The sequence below is a fragment of the Tympanuchus pallidicinctus genome, unplaced genomic scaffold, assembly GCF_026119805.1.
Source record: "Tympanuchus pallidicinctus isolate F22 unplaced genomic scaffold, pur_lepc_1.0 scaffold18, whole genome shotgun sequence".
NCBI lineage: Eukaryota > Metazoa > Chordata > Aves > Galliformes > Phasianidae > Tympanuchus > Tympanuchus pallidicinctus.
The window spans coordinates 12,612,181-12,639,668 of record NW_026294699.1 but is presented as its reverse complement, the minus strand read 5'-3'; the positions used below and the strand labels follow the sequence as shown (position 1 = coordinate 12,639,668).

General features: G+C 47.4%; 1 protein-coding gene and 1 long non-coding RNA gene across 3 annotated transcripts in view; one reads left to right on the top strand and one right to left on the bottom strand.

The window, feature by feature from the left end:
- Nucleotides 1–15,265, top strand: part of LOC128079301 (uncharacterized) — a 23,886-nt gene extending 8,621 nt beyond the window's left edge. Inside the window, exons 3-4 of the long non-coding RNA XR_008206067.1 lie at nucleotides 11,795–11,925; nucleotides 12,558–15,265. This is a non-coding gene — a long non-coding RNA (uncharacterized LOC128079301). The remainder of the gene's footprint in view (nucleotides 1–11,794; nucleotides 11,926–12,557) is intronic.
- On the bottom strand, nucleotides 516–27,302 carry INTS1 (integrator complex subunit 1). Of its 2 annotated transcripts, none has more exons than XM_052680311.1 (47): nucleotides 27,166–27,302; nucleotides 26,788–27,078; nucleotides 25,582–25,778; nucleotides 25,187–25,324; nucleotides 24,933–25,092; nucleotides 24,593–24,698; nucleotides 24,148–24,334; nucleotides 23,878–24,023; nucleotides 23,473–23,614; nucleotides 22,973–23,149; nucleotides 22,653–22,761; nucleotides 21,984–22,104; nucleotides 21,668–21,745; nucleotides 21,096–21,253; nucleotides 20,369–20,465; nucleotides 19,885–19,976; nucleotides 19,552–19,612; nucleotides 19,048–19,245; nucleotides 18,716–18,845; nucleotides 18,356–18,535; nucleotides 18,116–18,265; nucleotides 17,403–17,582; nucleotides 17,105–17,209; nucleotides 16,010–16,177; nucleotides 15,554–15,665; nucleotides 14,958–15,119; nucleotides 14,007–14,153; nucleotides 13,503–13,601; nucleotides 13,104–13,228; nucleotides 12,150–12,404; nucleotides 11,294–11,453; nucleotides 10,667–10,807; nucleotides 10,116–10,296; nucleotides 9,909–10,032; nucleotides 9,276–9,394; nucleotides 8,158–8,245; nucleotides 7,444–7,670; nucleotides 6,377–6,500; nucleotides 5,762–5,895; nucleotides 5,178–5,370; nucleotides 4,783–4,910; nucleotides 3,854–3,966; nucleotides 3,219–3,332; nucleotides 2,334–2,404; nucleotides 1,723–1,814; nucleotides 1,497–1,606; nucleotides 516–1,072 (listed from the first exon to the last, which is right to left on the bottom strand). In XM_052680311.1, exons 1-47 carry the CDS (start codon nucleotides 27,221–27,223, stop codon nucleotides 957–959), a joined length of 6,564 nt encoding a protein of 2,187 aa, XP_052536271.1. In that variant the 5' UTR covers nucleotides 27,224–27,302; the 3' UTR covers nucleotides 516–956. The 2 variants fall into 2 exon arrangements, with proteins under 2 accessions (XP_052536271.1, XP_052536272.1); XM_052680312.1 differs by having other exon boundaries at nucleotides 14,958–15,116.
- Nucleotides 27,303–27,488: the final 186 nt, after the last annotated feature.

Genomic DNA, 27,488 nt, shown 5'->3' with positions numbered 1-27,488 from the left:
ACTGTCTCTCACAAGAGGGAAAGAGACAAGTGATGTGAAAGCAAGCCAGTGAATAGAGTGAGACTATGAAATGGGCAGTGAATTCTCCATAGCAGAGGGATGGAAGCCACCACCTTTTCTGTTCTCCCATGACAGCTGGCAGTAAACAACCACATCGATCAGCAGACAAGGACTAGGAGAAGAATCACAGGGAGAAACTGGCAGATACCAAAGAGGATGGGAAAGCTAGAAACAGAAAATTTGTGAAGGTATATAAGGGATGTGAGAACTTGTAATAAATGATTTGGGTCGTTCACATCTGAGTCTGTGCATCAGACACTGCAGGGCTCTGCATACATTTGGCCACACAAACAGGTTTTTCAGAGAAGCTGTATCTAGAATAACAAGACAATGAAGAACAGGGTGAGAAGGTTGTCAGGCTACACCAATGGCAGCACAAAAAGGCACAATGGAAACAAAGAATTTTAATTGGAGGAAAAAAGAATGACTTCACCCACCAACCCCTTTCCCCCCCCTCCCAAAAAAAACCCCACCAAAACATTAAATGGTCTCTCCCCCTGCACACATCCACATTTTTTTTCCAGCATAAAGTGCAGAGACTTCAACTGAAAGGGCCAAAACTTCCTTCTGCTCTCCCAGCAGCTCTGCCCTCTTGGAGGAGAAAAAAACCCACAAAAAAACAACACAAAATAAGTGTCAGCCACTGCCCTAAGACTCCATGACAAAACTGGTCCCTGTTTGGCACAATATTCAGGAGATTTTTTTCCCCACAGTAATGGCAACTTAGCCAGACAGATCTGTCCTTGCCCCTTCCTGCTCTTGCTGTGGCCTGTGACATCATCTCTTTGATCCTTCAGAACATTGGTTGAAGTACAGCGCCTTCTTACAGGGCCTCAATGCAGCTGTTGGGGGTCCAGTTCAATTCCACTGAAAGCGAGGCTCCCAGAGCCACGTGTTCAGACTGTGGCCTCCATGTGCAGGACCTTCAAGGCTTCCGAGATTTGAGAGCTGGTGTCGATCTGGCTGTACATCCCCACCAGGAAGGCCCTGTGCAGTAACACTGCAGCGTGCTCTGCGAAAGAGAAACACAGCGTGAGGAGCGGCCTGAGAGCAGCAATCTGCCAGTGAGCACCTGGATGAATGCTTGTGGCCGTGCAAGACGTTCCTCCTTCTGTTATGACTGAACAGGGCATAATTCACCCTGTAATGGCCCTGAGGGTTTGGGATTGCGTGAGGGATCACAACTCAGAGAGGAAGATCATAAAGGAGCAAATCTGTTTCAAGGAAACCTCCCTCATCTCTATGGCAAGTCTTCTCTCTGTGATGCTCAGACCAAAACAGCTATTGATACAGATGACCAACATGTTTGACAGACTATTCTGAGCAACTCTGACTCCTAGCAACTTCCCGAGGAGGCTGCTTTCATAACAGGAGCTCAGTTTTGACTTTTGCAAGGCCACCAAGCACGCACCCCAGAGCAGCAGATCCTGACTTACCTTGGCAAAGGAGGGTGTACTCAGGCAGGTTCCTCAATGCTGTCTGCACCACCTCAAAGTCTCGGCTGCCAAGGCAGTACATGAAGGTAGGAAGGAAGTCTGCAGCTATGCTAGAAATAAAACATCTCAGCATCAGTGCAGCCCAGTTCACCATCAGCAGCCACGCACAGTGGGCAGCCAGTGCCCCTCAGTGACTCACAATATCCTGAGTGCCCACGGTCCTCACCTGGGGTTGTTCTGAATGGAGCGCAAAGCCAGGCTAAAGGCCAGATTTCGGCAGGACTCCTCTGATGAGCTCATCAGCTTCTGTAGGTTTGTCTGAGAGAAGAGACATAAATAAGGATCACAAGGCCATATAAGGATCAGAACTGTGCAGACTTGCATTACTACCCCTCCAGCATCGATCCAGCAGGTACTGGCCGAGACAGGAAATCTCTCTGTAATAAGGATTATCCTGTTTTGAATGCTTTAAAGCACCCTTCTGTCATCTTATGGTGTATAGGAATTTTCCCTGCACTCCTGTGTGCTTTTTTAGGGAGCTGTTCTGCTTTCTCCTAGTCCCATTATTGTAAAGGGGACAGAAGGTTACTACTTCCTCAGATATATAGAGAAGTTCAAGGGGATGATGGAACTGTTATGCAATGGAGTGAAGACAGTAGGAAGGTACGTACTGCCTGCTGTCAGAAAGCCTAATGGAAAGTGCAGCATCTCAGGGGAAATGTAATACCACCTTCCCCCCCAAAAGGAGAGTAAGAAAAGCAATTAAGCTGGCTGTACAACACACTCTAGTGAACAGAATCTTTGACTTTCAGTGGCATTTAGAGATGTCATACTCACAGCAAAAAAGGAAAGAATTTCTGGCCTCCGTCTGGACATCTCATCAATGTCTGTCAGCACTTCCAAAATGTCTGGTGGAAGACACACGTTAAAAGGAATGACTGAAATTCACTGATTCAGCAAAGAAGCTACAAATGCAGCCTCCCAACCAGTCAAGTTTTACTACTTCACACAGAGCTAGAGTAATAAAGACAGTTATTGAAAAAGGAAGGATGAGAACAGGCAGCTCACTTGCTATATCAACATATCTCAAACTGCCCAAGCAGGGGTCACCAGCACGGTCACGACGTGGGCAGGGGAAGGAGTGGAGTGGGGCATGATGTTTCAACTCCAGAGTACTTTTTTCTTCCACCAGTTTCTAGGGTGGAAGGACAACTGTCACCCCAATACCACAACTTATGTCCGATATGAACACTGGACACTTGTGATTTCAGAACACTTCAGGAGAAGCAGCATGCTGTTGCCATATGCCAGGTAAACGTGATTTTCCTTCGTGAAGGTCATTTGGGATTTCAAACAAAATCATGCTTCTAATCAGTTTGGTATTTTTACTGTATTAAATAAAATGGCACTCCTATCAGTGCTCCAGAGCAGAGTCACTGGATCAGTGCTGGCTGAACGTGGACTGTAACACTCCATGAGTTACTCATGCAAATTCCCAGAGCACCTTCAAGATACCTGAAAGAAGAGGCAGTTGCAGCACTGCTGTACTAAGTGACACAGCATCACAGGAAGCCTCTGTCACAGAACCACAGAAAGCTACGGACAAGGCATCCAAAACAAAACCACATCCTAACTGCTGGAGACTTCTAGGAAACAAACCTGTAGCTGACAGCTGAGGAACGTTGGCACGTGGCTGCATTTGCCCGATGTTCTGGCACTTACCCTCAACTGTTTGGCCTCGAGAGAGCCTCTTCATGTATGGGGCCATTTCAGCTGGTGTGAGAGGAGTGAAGAGAGACACACTGACAAGGGGGAGTGAGCCAGCTGCCGCTTCATCTGGTACAGAATGACAACAGGTCATTTTTGACAGCCTACAGTTTTAACAGGGAGACAAATCCAGTGTTCCCTACCAGCCATCAGCTCAGCAGCAATGCTTCCCAGCTCTCACAGCCTCCCGTCTCACTGCACCTCCTGGTAGCCCTTGCTGATGTAAAGAAAACAAACCTTCCTAACACTATTTAATAGCGAATAGTTATCACACACAAGCTGCAAAGAGAAGAGAATGTACCCTAGGGTCTGCTGACAGGTTGATCCTGAAGCGAGGCTTTGGAATGTAAAATCCACAGTAATGAAAGCTTTTCTTCTGCACCAGTAGTGGTACCACTGACAGCAAAACAAGCCGACCCATTCCAGATACTGCTTTCAAACAGCAGAGCATACAAGTGCCACTCCCCATTCTAAACACCTTTCACTGGGAGTAGGAGAAACGCTGCATTTAGCACACAAAAACATCTGCACTCCACGAAGCGTTACAGGTTTGCCAGCTAGAATTACTCTTGCATCCTAGTCAGACTCACCATCCTTCTCCTCTTCAGAGCCTCTGTCCAAGATGCTGCTCTTACTAGGCAGACTCAGCCCAGCCAAGAGGGACTTCAGCATTGCTAGGTCACTGTTGTCTGATGACAGGTCACTGGTGGAACAGATAGCATGTTTAAATAGAAGTAAAGGCACAAGGAGAACTAACAGCACATAAATTAAACATGGTAGAAGCAGTTTCTCAGAAGCAAGATTTTTCCCATTCAGGTGTTAACTTACAGGGGTTGCTCCAAAATTAATGCCTTCCATTTCATTATGCTGGCCTACAATATCAGAGGTGGATGTTGGTGGTGTGGCAGTAGAGGGTGAGCTTTCTGCCAGTTTTCTGTTACATGTTGTTGCTGTGTGACAGATGGCAGTAGAGGGGCAGTCTGGCAAAATGGCATCTGACATGGAAGTGCAGATGAAGCAAAGGGGAGGAACAGAACTTCTCCATGTGGAAAAAACAGCACCCATTGATTGATGATTTCTGAACATTTATGGAGACCAAACAGTGGATGTGAGCACAGTGAGGCAGTGTGTGGAAATAAATAGGAGGCATTACTTTCAGAATGACCTATTAGTACTCAAATAAGTTTGTCCCTGTATCTGCAGCTGTGATCCTGCTGTTATTGCTCTAGGTAAAGACTCTGCTGCTGGCACTCCAGAAATGACTGCAGAGCACTGCAATACCTTATCAGGGCATTTAATTCATTATGTGAGTTCAGATTATCACCCAACTTTGTCAGGTTTGGTTTTCAGCTATAAAAAGGGACATGCTGTTCATATCAATAGACATTTAAGCAAGCAAGGTGCCACATTAACAAGTGTTGTCACATTATCTTGCTGTTCTCTGCCCGATTATTTCATGGCACCCTGCCTGAGCAATCTCTCCATGAACTAACTGGGCTAACTGGACTAAAATGCTTACTGTAGAGGATCCGAGTGCTTCTGCAAGAAGGAGACAGCTGCTTGTGCATTGCACGTGATGTACTTCTGGATAAACTGGACATATTTGCTGATGAAAGCAGCCAGGTGTCGTGAGGATTTCCTGTAGTTCTGAGAAAGGGTAGGGATGATGAGTTAACAAAAACAGCAATGATTCATTGCTCCGTCCTGCACCTCCAGGGCCCAGGAATTAGATTACTGGTCGCTGGCCTCCCCTGTTATAATCTCTCCAACGAACTCTATACGTCTTTTGGCTCTGAAGATACACCAAGGTTCTCCCTCCCTATAGCAGAACCTTGGGCTGGCCTCGTGTTACATTAGCTTCTCCCTCTAGCGGCTGGCAGCCCGCACACAACGCGCAGCAAGGACTTTGCCTACCAACAGCAGGCGGATGAAGGAGAGCAGACAGTCCCACAGTGCCGCCTGGTGCTCATTCTGGAAGACCTGCGGCTGAAGCAGCTCCAGGATCCCCAGGACGTGGATGAAGAAGGTCAAGTGGTTCTGCTGCCTGAACTCCTGGAAATTGAGGTGAACACGGCCGTGTAGCAGAGCTGCAATCATCGGCAAGTGCCTGAAACACCAAACAGAAGAACATCCAGCTCTAGCCTCTTCCTAAATAGAATTGCATGTTGTTACGTCCCAGTGGCTTTAAGTGTCCCTCAAACTCTCCCAAGGTTTTGGGTTTGACCCCAGTATCCATGGAATCAGCAGTCACCATTTCCCACCCATTTTCTGTCCTGTAGGCTGCAGTTCTATGAGGACTGCTTCCTGACAAACAAGGAGCCAGTGCTGCCTCCTTATAAAAGATATGGCTTTGCTGCCCTTTCTTCTAGGTTTCATAAACGAACACAGATTCTGCACTATCTACATGACTGCTCCAAGCCTGCCCCCCACTCCTATGGCAAAGGGTGATGCTTTTCAGTCAACTCAGTCTTATGGATGGTGAAAGGAGAGAGCAGTACCTGAGGAGGAGGATAGGATGAGCCACAGCTAGCTTCCTGCATGCCATGTTGGCATCCCACACGCGGCTTTCTGATGACTTGGAGTCACTGGTGTCTGCAAGGAGGTTAATGAATCTGTGAACCAGGGCATCAAGCTGGAAAGAAAAGTAGTGAGTAAATAGTTAAGTTTAAAGCACAAGCAAGCCTGTGGCTCTTCAGGAGCATTTCTCAAATACTTTCCAACTACAGATGAGGTTAACAGAAATTATTCCCAGGTAGAACCTGCAAGCAGATGCAGCATTCCAGCTGGCACAGGATCTGAAGCCCACGGTCCCTACAGACATCAAAGCAGGATCACACGCCTGCACACTTGTGCTTTACAGAAGCCTTTGGCACACAGAAATTTATATAATCAGAGCTTAAAGTATTTTCTAGAGAGACAATGAAAAATAAATCATACCTAAACTCTGCTCCTGAACGTGAAGGCAGGGAAGGGACAACTGAAGAGTGAAGTTAAGAAACCAAAATGACCCAACCAGCACTCTCTAGTTCTCTCCTTTTAGTCAGAGCCTCAACATAGCATTCGCCCTAGGTGCACAATTGGAAAAAGAGGCTTTTCTGAGCTCCTCTATTTACCTTGCAAGTGCTGCTGTCTCTGGCTCCTTCACTGGTGAGAAGCATCTCAGGCAGAGGCACAAGTTGCTCGGGTAGCTGCAGGTATATCTGAAGCAGAAGGTCCTGGCAGCATTTTCCCACAGAGCTGGAAGAAAAGGGGAGAGGAGAGCCTCTGGTTACTTCTTTAGCTCAACCAGCAAACATCACAGACCCATCAGATTATTAAAAGTTTTGTTGTGTATGTGATAAACAACTTTGCACAGCAGTCACCACTAATCTGAAGAGTGTTTATTCAGCCTGTGTTTCTTTTTGACCTACTCTCAAAACATGCACAGTCCACAGGGATCCATGATCTACAGGGATCCACCCTGAGGCCGTTTCCAGTGCTGGAGTTAGAAAATGGGTTACACAGCTACCCTTGGATACAGGACAGGAAAGCCTGCTTCCATCTCCAGTGAGCAGAATTCCTCTATGTAGTACTCGTGGTCATCAACAGCTCAAAAAAGTAAGTCAGAAGTGCAACTATTCAGACTGGCCTGTTCACAATTAGCACACCTGCCTGAGATGCATCACCATGCAGGAGCAACTGAAATTACGAGGCATCTTTTCTATTACCATAAATGAAGTTAAAATTAGGTCAATTTGCTCCACTGACACAAAGACACTATGTGCTGCTTTCCCAACAGTGCTAACACAGCTGCTAGAAAACAATCATAATAATCAGCACAGTTTGCATTATAAGCAATGATTCAAGGCATGAGCAGACAAGAAATTCTACATTAGGAACTGGTAATTAAGAACAACAGCTGACAAAAAAAAAAAAAAGTAATGTTGAACATCTTATGCCAAAATTCCTGAAAGAAAACATGCCCTGCAATTTCACTTTTAAGGTGACCTTCTTGGTTCTAGTAACACTTCAGAGTGACATTTTACTCTCCTAAAACGTCTGGGAAGATAATGTGTGGGAAGCACTTGTTATATGGGCTCTAGAACACTTGCTAATGAAGACGTGCTGTCAAGTCTCATCATTACCTGGCTGCCTGTGCCCAAGTAACTACAATTAGAGTAGTTTTCATTTGCGACCCCACCTGCTACCCCACTGCTGGATGCAGCTGGTCAAATACTCTGTTACTTTTTTCATGCTCTCAAGGTCCCCGTGAGAACAACTGAGCAACAGGGGCAGTCGAGACTGGATGAGCGTGCAGGAAGCCTCTTCTGTGTTCTGGTATCTGGTTTCTGCTTCAGCCAGGATCAGCTCCACCATGCTGATCAATTCTGATGCCTTTAGATGGAGCACAAATTCCTCACGGCGCTTCTGCAATGCAGAACACAAAATAAATCCCAGCTGAATCCCTAGATCCTTAGTTCTAGTCACACTTCCCCCAGACAGACAGGAGCATCTCTTAAGATGAGACTTAAGTAATGTGGAAACTCAAAAAGAGATTAAAACTGCCTTTTCATGGCAAAGTGGGAATTATCCCACGCTGGGTTTTAGCTTGCTCATTGCTGTAGCTTTTTGACTAGATCTTTAATAGATATTGTAGCAACTCTGCAGGAGCTGCAGAGGAAATGTCAAGGGGGCAAACTTATGTGTGCTCAAATGAGCTTTCTGAACCCAAAATTGCCATTGTAATATATAATGGAGTAGAGCAGCTAGGCAACCAGCTGAGGTACAGGCAGCAAATTTGGCACACTGCACCTGTATCACTTCAGTTGCCTCTTGGCCATGACAAGTCATGCGATATGAAAGAATCACCTCTCACTCCATCCAGACAGGAAACTTGGAAGAACTGAACCACTACCTGAGGAGTTCTTTGGTCCCTTCCCTGCCAGATCCGAGGGATATGAATACAGGCCCACAAGAAATCCAACGAAGCAGTTGGATCAAACCTGCCAGAAGACAAAAGAAGACAGATTTGCAATTAGAGTCAATGCAGCCCTCAGGCAGCACGCAAACACTGTCTCTAAACATCACAAGTACTGTGAAGGAAAAACATCTGCAAGATGTAAAAATAGGATCCATTAAGTCCCAAGAAGGGGCTTGGTTCTGTTCCCAGATTATGACTAAATATTTGTTGCAGTAAGCACAACACAGGTATGGTGCCCAACAAATGGCATTCAACAACAGTACAGTGGCTGCGCAGTCATGCACCACAAGGCCAAAAGTCTGTCACAAACATTACAGCTGATGCAAGACGACCAGTGATCTTCATGTTGCAGTGTGCAGAACATCCTGCCTGCTATCCTGGATTGCAGAAATTAAATTGTTAGTGAGCAAATCAATAAAGAAATTGCAGGAAACAAATATTGCTGGCTTTAGAAATACTGTTAGTTTAATCATGCCCTGCCTCGCTACTTACTAGCTGTTAGTGCATTCTGGTCTGCAAGTGTAAGAAATGTAAGCAAGATACTACTACTGCAGTAAAACTCCAGTATCTGAGAGCAACATACAGGAGCTGAGAGCTAGGGAGCTCCCAGGATCAGAACTGGGCTAGAGAAAGACTGGTAATGGAGTTTAGTACAAGCAGTGGATCCAGCAGAGCCTGCCCAGGTACACAGGCTCCCTTTGGTTGGCCACCCAAGCCATCTTTCAGTCCCCACGTTCATAAAGATTATCAACAAGGGCAGTGCTAGATGGATTACCTAAACGATTAGTATTTCCTATTTAAAACACAGCCAAATCTTTATGTGCTCTTTCCATCAAGCAGCAGGTAATATTTAAATCAAGGTACACAAATCAGCATGTCTGAAATCAGCATCCTTCTCGCAAAGCCTGTTTTTGGCTGAGCTGCATCTCTTGGCACACGCACCTCAGAACTCAGCAGCTCTTGTTCTCAGCTTCTGATTGTTCTCTCAGACAGCAAATTGCCCAACTCAGAACTCTGCTAGGCTCAAAAAAAACCCCACCACTAAGACTCACCTCTGCTCTCGGTTTCTGCAAAGCAGAAGCTTGATGCACTGGTGCAGCGTAGTCCAGCTAGATTGATGAGTGAGAAGAGCCAAGAGATACGGGCGGAAGGAGGGCACCTGGGATCCTGCCTGAAAGGACCAAAAATCGAGATGTATGAACAGATTCCTGCTGTTAGGTGGACACAAGAGACGATGATGGCAATCCAAGCAAGCAGACAGCACAGCACAGAACAAGTGGATTGAGGATTTGAACTGCAGTTCTGTTTAAAACATGGCGGAAGTCATGACATTCAGCTTTAGCCTTAGCTTTGGTATAGCACTTCTGGGCAGGCTACTTAACTGTCTTCAAAAATACACATGAAAACACAGAGTGCTAGGCTATTATGGGACTACATTGTGTCTGTAACACTCTTTGAAGTCCTGAAAAGAACAGGGCTGAAGAAGTACAAAGATAAGATGAAAATGTGCCTCGTACTGAGAAGGATGCACCAGAATCTCTGTTAGTCAGACCGTGCTGCTCTCAAACAGTTATGGTAACATGTGGCAAAACATAAAACTCCACCATAACTCTTTTTCACGGTGTAGGTCAGCACCCCACAAAGGTGGTTTTAGCACATCAGTCTCTCTACCCAACAACTCTTACCTTGTTCCAGGAGAACAGTAGTTTCTGCTGGAGATCAGGGCAGCTGCTGATCACCTCTGGGTCCAACATCTCCAGCCAGTCATTCAAAAGGCCAGAGGACGGCCCCAGCCAAGCAGCTTCGGTACTGCAGAAAAAACAAAGCCAGTATCAGAGGTGATGCCAGGAAACCAGACCTCCCACTGAGTTCCCATCGTTGCATAGGCTCACCTGCAACTATCCAGTTCTTTCTTCACTGTTGTCTCTTCCTTGTCCTGGAGCAACAAGGAGCTCACCACAGCAATTGGTTTCATGGCAGGAAATCTGGCAGGAGTCTCAACAGTAGCTGAGAAGAGGACTGTGAGGAGTTCCTCCAAGTACGGAGAGTGAGTTTCAATCAGGCCCTGAAGGACTAGCAGAGGTAAAGAGATGTCACTAACCTCAGTGTGTGGTCAAAGCTATGCAACGCTCTAAGTGTCTCATGAAGGCAATCAACCAGAGATTGGCTCAGTAAGGAAGAGAGAAACCATTTCTATCTGGAATAGCAGACTTCTATTTCTCATTAGGTGAGCAGAAACTGACAGTTTGCTGTAAGTCAGTCCTAGGTCACAGCTGACAAACCCACATACCAGCACAGGGAAAGGAGGTGATATAAAATAGGCCACATTTAGATCAGTTTGCATTTTCCTGCTTCCCACTGCCTATCTATGAGGTACTCCCTCACTGTGCTGGAATTTCAACCTGCTGCTGCGATAGAGAGGAGAGCAGGAAGACAGTCATACCTTTGCTGATGAGCTCTGGCTCCACATTACCCTTCTCTCCTGATTTCAGGGTTGCAATAATGGCACGTACTGTGGAGCTGATCAAGTCAGGGTCATGACGGAAAGTCAGAGCTTCTGTGAGGTGCAAGAAACCACCTCGAACTGCAAAGAAATTACAGCGTTGGCATCTGAGGGACAAGCAACACCAGGTCTCTCTTCCACAGAGGCACCACGTTGTAGTGGCACACGACTACTCAAACATACACACCCACAACATCCCACTGTCATTCGACTCCCTCTGCAGCTCTTGACAGCTCTCAGGGACAATGTGGATTAAGAGAATACTCTACAACCACAAACTCATTTCCCTGATGAAGCTCTCGGTGACAGTCTCTTCCCAACAGATGGCAGATGACAATAACTACAAGTCATGACATGACCTTGTTCCATGAGCATTCTTGCATGCTCATCTTCCAGGTCTACAGCTAGTATGGGATTCCTTACCTGAGCAAATGGAAGTTTTCCCTGAGAAATCTGCTCTGCTTACTCAGATGCTAACAAATGTCTACTGCAAACTAGCTTTGTTTCTGTCCCTTTCTGAACCCACTTGGTCCACTCAGAGCCCCACAAGCTGCACAATGCCAGTACCGTCACTGATCCTGTGCCTTGAGGAGTACTGCACAGCAAAACCCTTCAGCTGAGCACGCAGAGGACCATCTTCCACTGCAGGGTTGTCCAACCACTGCAGTATCTGCATGAGGACTTTGAAGAAGAGGGAGGAGAAAGCAGTGTCTTGTGGCATGCAGCGCTGGGGAGAGCAGCAAAAGACACCTTCTTACACACACTTCAAGAATAAAACAAAGATAGCAGAAGGGGCAGACAGTGGCACATAGTGCCATGAATACAGAGTACACCATGGTGTATGTTCTGTTGGACCATACCTCACTGAAATCAAGGCAACAGCCTCTGACATGGAAACACAAGGCAGAAAACATCAGTCACAAACAAAATACCTCTCTAAGCATAATTAAGGGTAGCTTTGTGCCTTCTTCCACCATGAAAGGAATGAGATATTTTACTGGTAACTCTTAGCCTGCCCTGAAGTTCTCCTTAAGGAATTACAGGCTTCCTTTCATAAACTGTCTGCAGATGCTCTGGCTTACAAGACATGTCCATGCTACACAACAGCATAGACTGGAGACTCCAAAACAGGGGACTCACAGCTGCAAACCCACAGTGCCACCGTTACTATGTTGCTTCAGGTTCACCTAGCCCTGAAGGTAAGCCCCAACTCTCAGCAGTGCTAGGCTAACATGGCCAACTGGCATTCAGCTGTCTTACCTTCAGACAACTTAAGTCCCTTTGTATTATGCTCCCAAGCTGTGTTTTTAGCATTACACAGGTAGAAAATCTGCACACAACAGACTAGATGCACAGCAGATTTAGTTTCCTCCCCAGCCTACTTTGTTCAATGCTACAGAGATTCTTGTCCAGCACCACTCACCTGATACTGGTGCAGCTGGCGCATCAGTGGGCAGGAGATGAAGTGGTTACGATGCATAGCCATCACCAGTGCACCACTGTGTGGTGAGTTCATCAGTGCAGCTACTGCCTGCAGAAGTTGTGCTGTGATCCCGGTCACCTGTGTGTTTCCTTGGCGGATTTGAGCCAGCTCCTGCCCCAGGGCCTGCTGTAATGCCAGGGCAAGCGGGCGCAGGTTTGAATTCTGCCACCGTGGGTCTGGATTTATTGGGAAAAGCTGGTAGGATGCAGAACAGAATATGTCTATGAAAGCAAATGAAAGGACTTTCCATACCACAAAGTACCCCGAGGCAGAGGATCAATCTGCCTTGTATGATCAGACCGACTGCGAACCAACTAGAACCTTGACACAGCTTTTTCAATATTCTAGTGCCTGCTACAGGAACAGCACCTATGCAAAACCAACCCGACTGTCAACACTGACACCATGGGGGATCACTGCACTACCCAAATACAGGCAATCAACTTGTCCAATTAATTCCCCAAAGGTTTGTTTTGAAGTCAACAGAGAGAGGAAGGCTCTGCTAGCAGACATGTCAAAGCACAAAGGCTGTTTGCATACAGCTTTGTTGCCGAGGCCCTGTGAGCATTTCACAAATCCTCCATGCACTGCTGAGACGAAAGGCACCATACACAGAACAAACAAGATGCAGAGATGGTAACGTGCTTGCAGGCACTGACAGTATTAGGCGTGATCAAAAGCCACATCATGTTCAGAATACACGAAAAAACAAGTCCATCCAGCATCAACTCTGCCAGACTGTAAGAGCACAGCCTTACTGCTGGGCTCTCCTATTCCCTACCTACAAACACTGCAGGAAGAATGGAGCAAAAGAGGCAAATAAACAATATGGATTTTGCAAAGGTGCTGCAGGAAAGGAGGTGATGGACAACCAGCTCGAGGCTATACCAGTACCTGCAGGAAGATGCCTGCTAGATCATCTTCTGGGCCCAGAACCCGAACCTGGCTTAAGGCCCGGATTCGGCTCTGGCCTTGATTGCTCTCAGGGCTAGATTTTGACTTTGCAGTCTCAGCACTGTCTGTAGTAAGAATAAAAAAAAAAAGAAAGGAAAATATTGTTATGATAAGTAGCATCTGGAGCCCCAGTACTGAATCATCTTCAGCTTCCCTGTCTCTAGGTACTGAGAAATCCAGTAGCTTTTCCCTCAAGGCAAAGCAATACCTGCTTTTCCATACTACTTGGAACAAAAAACTATAGAGGACTCCAATAATGCTGGAATTCCTCCCTCGAGCAGCAAAGACATTTGAAAGACAACTTGGATATTCTGAAGTTTAAGCTATCCTGGACAGTACCTCGGCGGGCTGGTAAGGAGGCTGTGAGCAGGGAGTGGAAAGTCTGGCCTCCTGTCGCTCCTCTTTCATGCTGAACCTCCACAAGGTGAGCCATGTAGTCTGAAAAAAGGACAAGATATGAATACGTTACTTCTCCCTCTTCAGTAAAGCAGTACAGAATTGGTGGCTGCTTGTGTAGCTACCACAGAGGAGACATTCTGCTGTTCATTTGGACTTCGTAAACATGATGCAAATGAGGCCTGTTTCTTTTACAGTTGAGCCTCCAGACTATTTGTACTTTGTACAATCCAGTTCAGAAAAACCCTTCTCTTCTTCGGGAAATACAGTCAAGGGCCATCTGGACAAGAACTAGGGTGGTCTCGACAGAGGCAACGAGCCACCAAAGCAGCTGCCACAGAGTCCAGTGAACTAGTTTGGGTTTTACACAAGGAAGTCACGGGATGTACTCACAATGACTGTTTAAGACAAAGGAAAATGCCTAGTTAACCTCAGCAAAGCTCTTACTCTTGTCCATAATGTTCTGCTCCAGTGTCTGTGGGTCATGAGATACTGCTTGATCCAGGTACTGCAGAAGTTTGCTCATGCTGGAAACTGGGATTCCAAAGGACTGAACAAAGAGAAGCAGCTGCTGTGGCTCCAGGTCCTGCAGGGCTGAAATACAAAAGCACTGAGTTCCCAGATCACCAAATTGCTTACAAAGGGTCATCTTTATTACCTGGTATTGTACTTTTGGCTGGACCAAGCAACACATTAATGACAGGACTGCAGAGAGCCTAAAGCCAGAAGTCTGACTGCTGCCTACGCTGCTCTGCAAATCACTGCCTTCTTACGGCATCTTTCAGTTAATTCACTCACTGACTAATTTGATCTCCTGTTTAATTTGATCAAAACCTCAGGAACTCAATCATCCATATTAAAAAAATAACTTCCACCCTCTCTGTTAATGGCTGCAGGCAGGAGTTATTGAATAATTCAATCACTGGCTATAGAGAGCTGTCATTTAATTAGCAAGAAAGGGACAAAGCTCTGAACACCAGGAAGAAAAGACAGCACTGATAAGCTGTGCAAGGACAGAAGTAACTGCAGATACAGCCTGCATTCTTCAGACAACTGCTCTCCACATTGCAAGCACACCACATCCTATAGAAGCAAAGCTGCGCCTGGTGTCTGGTGATTGCGTACTTTAATTTGAGCTGAATTGTTATAGTGTAGATAGTATCCAAATAACAGTCACCTGTTTCCTTCAAAGCACACAGAAAACACAGAAGCTGTACAAGCTCTCCCCTGCTTTAGAAGTAATAGTCACCGTCACTCAGCTGCACACAAAAGCAGCTCACTGCAAGGTCTGCTCTGACAAAAGCACCCACGTAGTTGGACGCACAGAAGAACCGAGCAGAGCAGACAACCTTCCCTACAGGAGGGTCTGAAACACCAGCAAACATCCCACAGGCTCACCTGCATCCACGAGCCGCGGGACCTCAGAGCGGATCATGCGCAGCTTTAGCCAGTCGGGGAGCAGCAAGGCCTCCTCTGAGGTGTCAACCAGAAAAGCAGTAGGAAGGGGCTTTTTCTCCGGGAACCATATATCCAATAATGTGTAAAAATCACCATCCCCTGCTTAAAAGCAGACACAAAAATCTTTGTTATGAACATAAGGACCTAGAATATTCTATCCTTCTCTGTACAAATCAATCCACCAAAACCCTTTCTTGCTCAAAGGCTAGAGACAACTTAGGAATAAACACTATCAAATGGAAATGTGACCTGTGTGTATTTGAGTGCCCAGTTCTCATCCCACAATAATCCTTGAAGTCCTTGTTTAGCAGGGAGGGACACACCATTTCAATACTTTCTGCTCTCTGCAGAAGGCAGCAAATAAGCCTGTAAATCCTTCACTCAGTGCAGCAATATCTATTAGAATACTACAGCTGTTAGCAAATGTTGCAAAGGACAACTGTGGGTAGAATTAGCACTGACCTAACCTGTTACACAGATAGAGACCCTCTGTGCAGCCCAGCACCCCTTGAACAAATCTGAGTACAGTTACTAACCTTGAGGTGGCCCTAGTGTCAGGAGAATGACCATGGCATGCACCACAAGGATATGCATAGTGGCTGTTTCACCACTAGTCCAACGAAGGAATACCTGATCCTGTGACTCCGACTGGGAAAAAAGGAGAAAAACAAACAGATGAGCAATGGTGGGGAAAGAACAGGAAATGAGTACTGTGAGAAGCAGGTGAAAGGAAACTATAAGAATGGACAAGTCTGTTCAGACCCAAGTTCAACCTAGCCCCAGTATCTCCAACAGTGGCAAAAGAAGATAAGGAAAACAAAGTGATGTTTATGTATACACACACACACTTTTGATACTACATCAACCTCCAACTATTCTCAGATCAGGAAATTTTTGAACCAGACACAGCTTCTACATTTTCAGCAGCCCACATGGGCACATTTTGTGTTAACATTCTTCTACCTGCCTACAAAAGGTAGGGAGGAACTCACCCATCTGTACACCTCCTCGCCCTCCTTACTCTGGCGCATGCATTTGATGTAGCGAGAGAAGATGGACAGAAGAGCAACAAGTACTGCATCTGACTCAGCACAGTATGACAGCTTGGAGAAGAGGTGAGACATGATGGTGGAGCGCTCCACTATGAGCCGGGCTACATCCTGCAAGAGAAACACATCTGTGAGGTCTTTACAAAAGGAACACAGGCAGAACCTCCTGCCTTACTAAGCTGCATCCTCCAGTTTCCATCGTCAGCCCAGTTAACGTGATTCTGGAGACCAACACATGTAGAAAGGACAGGAATCATCAGATTGCAAAGACCAAGCAATTTGCATGCATCTTGTGAAAACTTACAGGCTCCCAAGTTGTAGCACAGATGCTTTCTAATGCATCCCATGAAAAGGGAGCATTTACCAGTATTTGCATAGTAAGAACGGTGTTTCTCTGAACATTTAGCAACACCCATATGTTTAAAAGGATCTACAAAAAGCAGAAAGAGCCTTTGAATCTCTAGATCCATGCAAGTGAGCCTCTAGAAGACTGTTACAAAGGATGTTGGTCAGTGGACTTATAAAGCTATGAAAAAAGCACCCAGAGTGAGAACAATGAATAACCACAGTATACAAGCCAACCATCCCAAAATCACCAGACTTGAACAAGGAAAAAAAAAAAAAAAAAGAGTCAGAAATTCAATTTCAGTTACAGAAGAGTGAATATTCCACCACTAAGGTTCCTGACTTTCCATTCTCTCTCCAGACACATGCAGGTTTAACACCTGCTTACTTGAGAAATGCTGCCATATGGTGACATTCCCTTCAAAACACTACCTGCTCTTGCATTCCCCATACTATCCGAGATGGGCTGCTAGACTGGAGATCGTGACTCTGATCTTCTGTTTGAATATGAAACCAAACACACAAGCTGCCCTCCATCAAATACCCAGAAGCACAACCACGCAGTTATCAATTTCACATGCTCCCAAAAACCCCATCCTGCTGGTACAGCAAGCCACCACTGCCCTGGGCAACAAGTTCAACACATCAGGGCTCCCCGTGCAATCCCTCTGTCTTTGCATCCCTGTCTCTCACCAGAGCAAGGTCATTATGCTGTCCCTGCTCCTCCACAGGAGCATGTTGGGAGAGGTACACCAGGTAAGCACTGATGGTCTGGGGATCTGTCTCCATGTGGATGGCCTAGAATGACACGGTTCTCATTAGAGATCAGGAAGTGATGAAAAGAAGCACCAGCAGAAAGTATGCTCTTCTGTGAGAACATAGAAACGACAACACCACAGCCACACAGTTTGCTCAGATCTGTTTTAGCATGAGCAGGATAAAGAATATTTGCCCAGGAGCTGGTCACTTATCCCTTCCAGGTAACACCTACCTGCTGCAAGGCAACAGCTGTTGTTGCTCTAACGCTGTCAAACAGTGGCAGCCTTGGGAGGTCTCTCAGTAGCCACTGATAACCCTGCAGCAGTTCAGAATCACCAGAGTCTTCTTCCATGGGGTGATCTTTCTCCTCTCCATCCCGCAGTCCTCCTTCTGATAGCACCAAAGACAAGCCCTGCAGAAATCACACAAACACAGCCTGTGTGTATGAGGCCACAGCTGGACCCACCAGTTTCATACCAGTGAGTAGAAGAGAAACAAGCTTCAGACATCAGGGAGTGATCCAACTGCCACACACAAAACCTCCAACATATAACTTGTTTGCTTGACAGCTACCCTGCTTAAAGTTTCAGTCCTCTGTAAGCATAATCTCAAACTCTGCAATTCTGCCTGCCTTGACTGTGCTTTAGAGCACCAGGCATTTACTAATTTACACTCCCCACAGAAAACAGCTGCTGCCAATTACTCCTTGTACTTCACAATCTGCTGAGTCTACACGTGAACTTCACAGGAAACAGCAAAATCCAGCTTTATCTTAAAATGGTATTTGGCTGTTGGACAGAGAAGATTCTGAGCAGCAGGAAGCACAAGTGCAATTGATGGGGCCTGGAGATCGAGAGGAGTTAGCCAAGAAGGATGATACAAAACACTGCTCTCAACCCTCAGCTTCTGATAAGCCCTAGTTGAAAAGATTTTTCTTTTGCTCACCTTCATGGCCAGGACCCGTGAAGCCACCTGGGATGAACTCAGGCGTCGCAGGAAATAGTCAAGCACCTCACAGGTTGTCTGTTCATCTGCCTTGGGACCCAAAAGCAAGTCTTGCAACCGTCCAAGCAGCTGCCTTTGTTTCTGTTGTCTCTGTGGAGCGAGAAGTTGGCCTTCCCAGTGAAAACAAATCCAGGATACACTGAAAGCAGGTAACAGAACTGAGCCCCACGGACCACTCACCTGGCGTTTCTTGGCACGCTGCTCTTTACTCTCACCCTCCTCCTCTTCTTCACCTGAGGTCGACTCATCAGCAGCATCATGAAGCAAGAATTCACAAAGGCACTGCACAGGTAAGACATCCAAGGAGCCCTCACTGGATTGAACCAGATCTGCCAGCCATGGCATTGACTGCGATGAAGCCTATGAAGCAAGGAATGACAACGCAGGATCAGCAGAACATTGCCGCAGCACTAATCGTTTCATGGGCAATAAGCAACCCTTTCCTGCACCACACTCAGCTCCCTCCTGTCCCTCACTCTGCTTAAGCTTTAGAGAGAAGAGATCAGATCCTAATTTTGCCAATCCATCCGTGGAGCTTACCTGCCTTTGAATGATGTTGAGAAGAAAGTCAGGATGACGACTTCGACACAGGAGGTGGCCCAAGCGAAGGGACTGGTTCAGGCTTTTCACCTGCTCCAGGACATGCGGTGGAGGCCTGCGTGGAGGGCCCCTGCCAGAGAAACAAGAGGTTAATCACATACAAGGCACACTTTCACTGTGATCAGCCAGTTCAGCAGTGCATGAAGACTACATACAAGTTGCAACACATATCCTACATATCCTATCCCCACCAACCTCCTTATTAGCAGCAGGAGTTCCTGACCAGGATTAACTGGGATTTCCCAACACCAACAGAGTACAAAGGTACTCACTGAGGGTCCAGACTTGTCAGCTGGGATAGCAAGAGGCTGCTGCTCTCTGTGATGGTTTGTTTTGTGGACGCGGCAGCCAGATGACCCTCAAATGCAAGGATCTCCTGTTTTTCCCTCTGGGAGATTTGAAGCTCACGATTAATCATCTCTGTGCGTGTCTCCTCATCCGTCAAGGTACATTGAGGATAGGAGTAATTACTGAGAAAACAAGAAAAAGACCAGTTATCTTGCCCCATTTAAGACTTATGAAACAAGAACGTCCCCATGTTATTAGGGAAAACACACACACACAAAAAGGCACCTTCCCAGCAGTGCCAGGGAGACTGAGAGCCTTTCAGCAAATTTACATCACAGTCAGCCCTTGCTGGTTATGTTCTCCTGGGGGAAAACTCCTTTCCCACTCAAACAGCAGCACTACTGCCAGCTCCACTAAATGGAAGAAGCCAACAGACACAAGCTGAATTCAGAAACACTCAATTTATAGAGGGATCTAGACGTACTAACTTTGTCATGACCATTTCCATGAGCATCTTTAGAGAGGGGTACTCCTCCCATGCAGCCAGACCTACAGCATAGAAGAGAAAGGTATTCAGGAAAACAGGAAAAAGTCAGAGCTTTTACAGAGATTCTATCACAATCCAAGTCATGGAGAGACAAGCTTACTGTGGAACATCCCACCACACTCAGGGCCCAGACACTGACTCCAGTCGCATGCCAGTCGAAACCCCCTCACTGTTTATTCTCACACACACGAGGAGCATGCAGCACAGCACACTTGCTAGCCCCTTAGCCAGTTGTTGCAGCAGAACTGGTACCCAGGAAAATGCTCACACTCACCAATGTTTTCAGGATTGAATGCAGCCACTACAAGCAGGAGAGGCCAGGCCTTCCAGTACAGGGTAGAAATAGCTAGATTTGGAGGCTGGTACCTACAAAAGCCATCAATAGATACAATTTGGTTACTGGAAGCCACTACAAAACCGTTCTACTTAATCATACACTGTTTGGATTTGGCAACATCAGTTCAGTAGTTTCCAGGAAAAAAAGAAATCTCTTGCAAGTGTGACAACAGAGTTCAGCTGAACATTTCTAGAGCAGAAAGTCCAGAGTTCTTGCAAAGAAAAGTCCATTCTGTGACTCAGAACTACCTTTGCCTAGGAGAAATTCTCACCAGAGCACAACATTGAAAAGATTTCTCTGGGATTTCATTACTAAAAATTGTAACTGGAAAAAGCATCCTGAAATCCGTGAACTAGAACTGCCAGTTGTAAAGTGAAAATGAACTAGATCACACTGAGATTATCTATGTGAAAAGCCTTACCCTGGGGGTAACTGAATATTTTCTGGGTGGTGATAAGTGCACAGATTTAAGACAGCATCAATCAGCTGGATTCTCTCTACCCTGAGGACCTCGACATCTGGGGGAGAGGAAAAGACAAAGCAAGTTATTGACCAGTCTACTTTGCTGAAAGTCCTTCAAGAAAACCAACAAAGCAACAAAAATTCAGCTTCAAGCAACTATGTCATCGTGGTCTTGTTCTCATGATATTACAGCATTAAAAAACCACAACTCAAAAAGCAGCAACACTTAAAACAAGCCATAATGGTACTGAGACATAAATGAGAAGACCACAGAACACGTGGGTTCATTTCTTTGACTTCCAACACTTCTGAACGGCCCAAAAATTTCTGCTCATTTCCTTGTCTGGATAACGGATTGAATTGGATTTAGAAGTGGTAACTCAAATCTCTGGGTGCCAAATCACAGCCTCTCATCCTCACCAAAACCAGTATTTCCCAGACACCCCAATGACTGATGATGAGTAACGGGCAGAAACGGTAGGAGAAAATAAGAATCTGCTCCAGTGAGAAGGGAACAGCAACATACAGCTGGCTGTGAGCCAAATGCTTTGCCATCAAGATTAAAACACGTCTGAGCGATGCAGAGGCTCTTTGGAGTACGGCAGGAGCTGCCTCAGCTCTGAGCGGTGCTGAGCAGACGCAGCCAGAAGGAACCACTTGCTGGCTGGAGCTCTGTGCAGTCTCACCATCTGCTTGCACAGCTGCAGCACGCTTCACCAAGTGGTCAGCAAGCTCCATGGCATCCGCAGGGCCAAGAGGAAGGTCCCGGGACAAACCAATCACAAGGATCCGCATCAGCGTGTCCTCGAGGATGGGCACCTCGGAGCACAGGCGAAGGAAGAAGCTGCATGAGACAACAGACAATCAATTGTGCTTCTCTTGACGGCAGCACGAAGACTGCTGAAACCCTCCACAGACCCTACAGCTCACCTGAGCGGAAAATAAAGCACAGTTTAGCTTCCAACCATTTTCCTGGTCCCCAGGTCCAAATGCAACTATCTGAAACAAATTGCTTGTGTTGCTTTGTACCTCTGCACTTCAGTCTGTGCGAGTCTGAGCTCCCTAACGTTACACCAGTACAGGGCTGTCCTTCTCACCATTACAGCATTAAGATACAGAACAGCTTGGCACAGGGAAAAAGAATCAAGGAAGAAGAGCAGGGAGACCGGAGCAACTGCGCCAGAAAACACCAGTTCCTTTGCCCCTAGCTACAGCAGCTCTGCCTGTGTACCCAGCTACCGACGGAGCGTGCACTCACTTGCGGTCGCTCTCAGGGGGCCAGTTGTCCCACTTGTAGTAGGTCTCCGGCTGTTCTGTGAAAAGCACCTTGTGGAGGCTGTCAGAACAGAGAGGACAGTAAACACGATCCGTGTGAGTCTCAACAACACATTCAAGAGTTCATTTTCCGCAGTGAAAAGACATCAGACAGGATAACAAGGGATCCACAAGAATCATCTGTGATCAGATAACCTGTCACAAGGAATTTCCAAAGGACACATGCAAGGGCCTTTACAACGTGCCATTTTGGGAAAGGGACTGGATAAGCACAGTAGGTTCCCAAGTAACTCTCTTACCAGTGCACATAGTCCTTTGGAGCCAGCTTGCTGATAGATGGAACAACTGTATGAAGCCACCAGACAGCATCTCGTTGGATAGCAGCAATTTGGTTCTGGAAAGAGCGCAGCACTTCCAAGTCTGAAAGACAGTCAGATTACAAATCTACACACATACAAGAATGCCATCCAAAGCAAAGCAGGAGATGGCAGACATTTCAAGAGCAGGTAGTAACCAATGCCCTGAACATTAAGTGAACTGGGAAGAAGTCAGAGTCTTTAGCATCCCAACACTGACAGCACACGTGCTTCACTTTCTGATGCACGCTGCAACAAAATCCCAAAACGTAGCACAGAGGAGTAAAGACCACGAGAAGACATCTCAGCAGTCACTTCAGTGCTATCCCAAAAGCTCTGCCACCTCAGAAACATGTACTTGGTGATCCTTACTGCTGCTCCCCCAAACGTGACCTTGTCCCACAAAAGGCACCATCTATTCAGCCAACGTGCAAATGCCCATCTACTTACAATTCTGTTGGTCGTGGGATAACAGCATCAGCCCCATACCTCTATTCAGGACACTGGCATACACTTCTTTCTAATTCTAGCTGTAACTCAGTCCCAGCACTGCCTGGAGATATCTAACAAAATCTACCCATCTTCAGAAGGAAGCTAGGTTTTTATGCTTACTCTTTTTCTCTCCTTTGTCCCAGGCAATTCCAGCCTCTTTCACCTGGGCTGTGATACCAAGCATCATGGAGACAGCTAGAAGATCTGTTATGTGGATGACAAACCGCTCCTGAAAACAAAAGAGAACCAAATTACAGCCATCTTCTGAAGTTTTTCATCATAAAAAGATAAAGTCGTGACTGTCTGGAAACGGAATATGGAAGATCTGCTATGAATTGCAAGACACAATACTGAGTCACCCAAATAACAGGGGAAAAAGACCAGATACAGAAAAGCCCAGCACACCCCTGGTACCACCCACGGAGCAAGCAAAGTGCTACCTTGAATTCCATTTCTGCATACTGGGCCTCCTTTCGTTCCTGCATGAGGCCCAGGCAGAAGGCCTGGAAGTTGATTTCATGTTTTGTTTGTTTGATGATCTCTCGCAGCAGAGCCCGCGAAGCCCGCAGGTAATCATCCTTAGTAGTCAAAAGATCCTGGAACACCATTGCTAGGTACTGAGGGAAAACAGGACTGTCAGTGCACTGCAAACTTCAGCAATTACAAAACAAAAAGCATATTGCTTGTCGTTCAGACACCTGTGAGCTATAATACGTGTCTCGAATGACATTTCGTCGCCACAAGTCTGGTCGCTCTAAATGTGGGAGCCAAAAGATGCCCATACACATTTATTCATAACAAGTTAAACAAGGTGATCTCAAAACAGTATGATACACACACACAGCTGGCTGTGGGAAGATTTCATTTGAGACACAGTTCAGCTAAAACTCGCAGGCAGGGATCTGGGCCCACCAGTGGTCACACAAGACGCTGCGCCTACCTTTGGCGCTTGCTCTGAGCTGTGCTGAAGAACAGTATACAGGATCTGCATGTTGTTGGGATTCCTTGCATTTGAAAGTTCATTGAAAATCACAAACTTAATCGTAGTTCCCAGGTTATCCCTGTGTGCATTCAGCAGCTCTCTGCAAGGGAAGACGAGAGGTTTGTAAGCTTAGACTTCAGCTAGATTCATGCTCTGATTTTTCTTTGAAGTGTTTAATACACAAAACTAAAGGAGGTGCAGCAGTAGGTGTGTTCAGAGATGCTAAAGGATTACTGAAGGGTTTCCACACCAGTGAAATTTATATGAATGTGACCCAGTCTCCCATGGCCAAAGCAGATATTTAGCAAGCCTATCCAGAGCCAAGGCCCTGGGCACATCATCCACACGGAGTCACTCACTCACCTGACACACAGCATGTAGTGGTTGAGAAGGACCTTTGGTTTGAGACGAATTTTGATCAGGTTGGAGATAACTTCCATGTCCTCTGAGCTGTGAGTGTTGCAGTTCATACAAACAGACATGAGCAAGTCCTGCGCTGGCTTGGTCAACTGCAGAGGAAGAACAGGAGAACTGCAGCCACCGGCCAACACAGAACAGAAATGGAACTCGCCTTACTGGCTGAATTTCAGACCAGGTCCAAAAAATTAAAGGTCCAGCAGTCTCCATCCTCACCTTAGGATTCTGCAGCCACATCTCCAGCCTTTGCACAGCCATCTGTCGCACCTCTTTGTAGCCACAAGTCGCTGTCAGCAGACGAAGGAGGTTTCTGGACACGTTATCCATGGGCTGGCGCCGGTTGAGCTGATCCCGCAGCATGTCCAGAACGTACTCCTCCACACTCTCTGCAAGGTCGTCGTACCTGGGCCATACAAACTGCATTTTATTCACTTTCTCCCAAGCCAGCTCTGTCATGCTTCACTGTGTCCAGAGATCAGCATTCTTTCTTGTTCACGGTAAAGACTACAAAAACAAATCTACTCATTTCTCCTGACATTCAACGTTCTCTAGCTGTCGTGGGACAGCTCGTGCAGAGAGGGAGCTCTGCCACAGCACTTCAGGAGTGGGTGGCACAGGCAGATGTGTCACACAGCTGTGACAGGGAAGGAAAGCACTTTACCTGGGCATGAGCTGGCCCTCCTGTTCTGGGCTCATTTTCTCCTCTGCAATCAGCAGCTCACTCTGGCTGTCTTCTTCCTCTGTCATGGAAGGGTGTGGGCTACTTCCTACAAGAGATCAGCACAAAGCACACATCATGAGACAACTCTTTCCACTGCTTATCACTCACACATACAGGCACATCATTCGAGTCTTTCGCTGCTTGCCCTCAAAATGAAGGGCAGCAAAGAAGGGAAAAGCAATGCCAGAAACTCAATATCTGCTCTAGAGGACTCCATCAAGTAACACACTGCTCACATCTGTTTGCAAGTCCTGCTAATGTTTTTCAAACATCCACTTACCAGCACTAATGTCGCCACCACTACGACCAACTTCCCCATGCAAGAGCATGCTCTTAGGAGGCATCTTTGTGTTAAAAGCAGTTTGGATGTTATCCACAAATGTCTTGCAGTGAGGGCTGTCCACCCAGATGCGCTCTCCAAGGGAGTCCTCAATGTAAACCTATAGGAAAGAAAGCAGCAGAGAACACAAACCACACTCAAACTTTCTCATACAACTTGCCTCAGCCCAGCAGAAACACCCTTTGTTCAACAACCTTGACAAAGATCTCTGGCCAGTTCTCATCCTCTTCGTAAGCTGCCATGAGAAGGTTGCAGGCCAAGACAGACACAAGGCTATTCCCTTTAGCTTTGAAATTAATGGAGGCATCTCTTCGGAGCAGGCTACACAATGCCTGGAAAATTATATGAAAAAAACAAACAAACAAAAAATTTAAGTTACATACCCAAAAATCATATAGAAAAGCTTTAGGAAAAAAAAAGCTACACATCTCAGTAACTTGCCATTTACAAAGGCATGCCAACTACTTTCTGGCCAGACAGCAGCTACAATCCTACCCGTGACGTGGCAGGAACCCCAGAATTATACTTCAGAAACATGCAGTCAGATGCTTCAGGAAGCCCAGGAGTCCCCGTGTGACACAGCTCTCACCTCGATAACTCCTTCAGTGGCAAATATATTTGGTTTGATTTTCGCCAGGTACATGAGGCTCAGGTACAGCGTGGTATCAGGTTTGGCTCGGTTCATTTTCAGCTGCTTGGCCGCTCCACACAGCACTCCCTCAATGCGGTCGTCGTTACCTTCTGCCTCTGCTGCCTCAATTTCATCCAGCAGCACCGTGGGCACAACTGCAACAGCCAACACACAGGCACCAGTTTTTACCCTCATGCAAAACAACCTGCCCTGACGCACCGCCAGGATCAGCCGCCAGGAAAGCAAAACATGGATCCACGCCTCAAACACTGTGCTCGGTTTTGGGCCATCCCTTCCCTTCTCTTGCAGGTGGGATGTGACAGGACTCCTAACACAAGACTGACTGAGGCCCTGGAGCATGTAAGAAAAAGGGCAAGGAAGCTGTGAAGGATCTGAAACACAAGTCTTGCAGGGAGAGGCTGAGGGAACTGGGATTGTTCACTCTGGACAAGGCTCTCTACAACCACAGAATCACAGAATGGCTCGGGTTGGAAGGGACCTCAAGGATCATGAATCTCCAACCCCCTGCCACATGCAGGGCCACCAACCTCCACATTTAATACCAGACCAGGCTGCCCAGGGCCCCATCCAAACTGGCCTTGAACACCTCCAGGGACGGGGCAGCAGCAACCACCTGAAAGGAAGCTGTAGCAAGATGGAGGTCAGCCTCTGCTTGCAGGTAACAGTGACAGTAGGACAGGTGACGGCCTTAAGCTGTGCCATGGGAGGATCAGGGTTAATATTAGCAACAAACTTTCCTCTCTCAGGAGTGGTGAGGCACTGACAAGTCTGCCCAGGGAGCTGGTGGAGCTGCCATCCTTGGAGGCACTTAATAAACACATGCACGTGGCACTGAGGGACCTGGTGGCCTGGTGTTGTGCTGGGCATGAGCTGACAGTTGGACGAGGTGATCTCTGAGATCTTATCCAACCTTAATGATGCCGACTCTACAATCTGCATACCTTTCGCCCCTCTGTGGTGTTTTTCCTATTAAATTTTTCAGACAAGATGAATACAATCCAACACTAACAAGGAAGACAAGGTGATGAAACTATGACTTTGGCCCCCTATCCAGCAGGGAAAGCCTTAAGGACAGCACACGAAAGGCACCGCACAGGATAAAGGAAAGGCTTCCTGCAAACCCAACCCCAAGCCGGCCCTTACCTTCGATGGGGATGACGGACGGCTCCTTGATGGAGGGCGAGATGGCCCGCTTCTCAGCCACGGCCGCCTCGGCCAGGCGTCCCAGGGCGCTGAGGGGCGGCGTGGCAGACAGCTTGGGCCGCTTGCTCAGCCCGCCCAGCCCCGCGGGGCCCGACAGCGCGGCGGCCGCGTCCCGTTTGCGCTCCGAGGGCAGCCCGGCGGGCGCCGGCTTCAGCAGAGCGACGGCGGCCTTGCCATCGCCGCCCTGACCCTTGGAGCCCAGCGCGATGAAGTCTCCCGGCGGCGGGTGAGCTGCAACGGACGACAACCGTGATGGGGACCGCGACGGCAAACGGGACGGCCCCCGCCCCGGCCTCTCGGGCGCGGCCTCAGACTCACCGGAGGGCTTGGGCGCGGCGCTGGGCCGCCGCACGGCCGCCGCCTTCGGTCGGTTCATGGTGCCGCACGGCGCGGACACCGACACCGGCACACCGCCCTCGCGACCCGGAAGCGGAAGTTCTCCCCGCCCCCGCCCTAAAGGCGGAAGCGAAGCGTGCGCCCCCACTGCAGGGGCGGTATCGGCGAGCGGCCCCTCCCGCCCCGCCATGGGTGAGCAGAGATCGCGCCGCCTGGTGGTGGGAGGTCGCGGAGGTCCCGTTAGGGCACGGTGTGAGGCGCCGCCCCGCGGGCTGGAGTGGAAATGCAGTTCTGAGGTCATGGGG

What these genes read in the sequence shown, in the direction of transcription:
- INTS1 (XM_052680311.1), bottom strand. Translation starts at nt 27,223, where the DNA reads ATGAACCGACCGAAGGCGGCGGCCGTGCGGCGGCCCAGCGCCGCGCCC. An exon ending in CTCCTTACCAGCCCGCCGAG is followed by an intron (nt 13,229 to 13,502) that starts GTACTGTCCAGG and finishes TTCTTACTACAG; the next exon opens with ACAGTGCTGAGACTGCAAAG. An exon ending in TCGAGGCCAAACAGTTGAGG is followed by an intron (nt 2,405 to 3,218) that starts GTAAGTGCCAGA and finishes GTCTTCCACCAG; the next exon opens with ACATTTTGGAAGTGCTGACA.